The sequence below is a fragment of the Dipodomys ordii genome, unplaced genomic scaffold (genome assembly GCF_000151885.1).
Source record: "Dipodomys ordii isolate 6190 unplaced genomic scaffold, Dord_2.0 Scaffold2, whole genome shotgun sequence".
Taxonomy (NCBI): Eukaryota; Metazoa; Chordata; class Mammalia; order Rodentia; family Heteromyidae; genus Dipodomys; species Dipodomys ordii.
Window position 1 is genome coordinate 2,483,993 of NW_012267218.1, and position 1,912 is coordinate 2,485,904.

Consider the following 1,912-nt stretch of genomic DNA (forward strand, 5'->3'; position numbering starts at 1 on the left):
GTAGAGCGCTCGCCTTGAGCTGAAGAGCTGAGGGACAGCGCCCAGGCCCAGAGTTCAAGCCCCACGACCGACAAAAAAAAAAAAAAATAGTACCTCCATGGAAGCTGATCTCCTGCTAGCCCAAACTCTACATTGTATTTAAGCATCCCTGGATAATTCTACTTAACCAATCTTAGTCACAGAACCAGCACTAAAGTCTCATGGAAGTAAGTCCATATAAGAATTAAATATTTAAAATATGAAATGTTCTTTATATTAAGTGCCATGTGGGAGCACAGCTGACTCCAAAGACGACACACGCACCTTTAATCAGTACGTGGGCCTGGGCCTTGCTCGGAAAATTTATTCATTCAATGACATATAAGGGGCAATCAGATTTCCTTGGACAGTAAGGATTATTCGCTAATGGAATCTTTATTTATTTATTTAGCCAGTCCTGAGGCTTGAGCTGAAGGCCTGGGCACTGTCCCTGAGCTTCTTTTGCTCAAGGCTAGCTCTCTACCACTTGAGCCACAGTGCCCCTTCTGGCTTCTTCTGATTATGTGGTACTGAGGAATTGAACCTAGGGCCTCATGCATGCCAGGCAAGCCCTCTATCACTAAGCCACATTCCCAGCCCTGGACAATCTATTACACTGGCATTTTCCTCACATTCAAGTGTATTATAATACCATCAATGTTATAATAATTTTGAGTTGTGAAAGCCTTAACAACAGTTGTGTTCTATGGTAGGTTTTTATGAATCAGACCTTAATCTAATTGTATTAGGTGTTTTTGCAACTTAATTCGTTGTGAAGAAGATAACATATTGATACAATAAAAAGAATGTTCCAGCCTGGCACCTATAGTTCATGCCTATAATCCTAGCTACTCAGGAGGCTGAGATCTGAGGATCATGGTAGGAAGCCATCCCCGGCAAAAAAGTCCTCATGAGACTCTTATCTCTAATAAACTACTTAAAAAAGCCAGAAGTGGTGTTGTGGCACTAGTGGTAGAGCGCTAGCCTTGAGCACAAAAAGACTCAGGGACAGCACCCAGACCCTGAGTTCAAGCCCCAGCACTGGCAAAAAAATAAAATAAAAATGTAAACAAATAAATAAAAGGGGAATGGGTCTGCTCCTGGAACTAAAAATTCTGTTTCTTTGTTTGTTTTTGTCAGTGGGGTCTGAACTCTGGGCCTGGACACTGTCCCCCAAATCTTCAAGGCTAGCACTCTACCACTTGAGCTACAGCACCACTTCCAGCTTTTTCTGCTTATGTGGTGCTGAGAAATTGAACCCAGGGCCTCATGCATGCAAGGCAAGCACTCTATCACTGAGCCACCTTCCCAGCCCCTAATCTTAATTATTAATAAATCCTAATAACGTAATTCTAAATCTTTGTATCTATTTCTGCTTATTAATATGTAGTAAAAGAAACTACCTAAGATTCTTTTATGATATTTAGATGGGCAAAAATAAGAAATAAGCTTTAGTTCAGTTTCTCGTCAGGAAAATAAAATCTGATTTAACTTGTTTGGAATATTAGTGAAATTAATGAATGCTTTAATAACTAGTGTTAAAGTTGACCTAATTGTAAACAAAGTATCTGTTTTTACCTACACAATAGCATTGATCAGGTGAACAGTCTGCGGGAGATTCAAGCCCTGAGGCGCCTGAACCCGCACCCCAACATCCTCACACTATACGAAGTAGTTTTGTAAGTATTTTGGAGCTTGAAAAGTGATCTCACTGTAGCAGTTCTCTCCTTAAGGACACTGTGAGGAAGGTGGCTCAGTGGCAGAGCGCTTGCCTTGCATGCCTGAGGCCCTGGGTTCGATTCCTCAGTACCACATAAGCAAAAAGAAAAAAGCCAGAAGTGGCGCTGTGGCTCAAGTGGTAGAGCGCTAGCCTTGAGCTGAAGAGCTGAGGGAC

The 1,912-nt window shown here is 41.8% G+C and overlaps 1 protein-coding gene across 1 annotated transcript in view; it reads left to right on the forward strand.

The window, feature by feature from the left end:
- Positions 1–1,912, forward strand: part of Mok (MOK protein kinase) — a 47,659-nt gene that overhangs the window by 21,358 nt on the left and 24,389 nt on the right. The window contains exon 3 of the mRNA XM_013013015.1: positions 1,608–1,697. Coding sequence (XP_012868469.1) covers positions 1,608–1,697 — 90 coding nt within the window. The remainder of the gene's footprint in view (positions 1–1,607; positions 1,698–1,912) is intronic.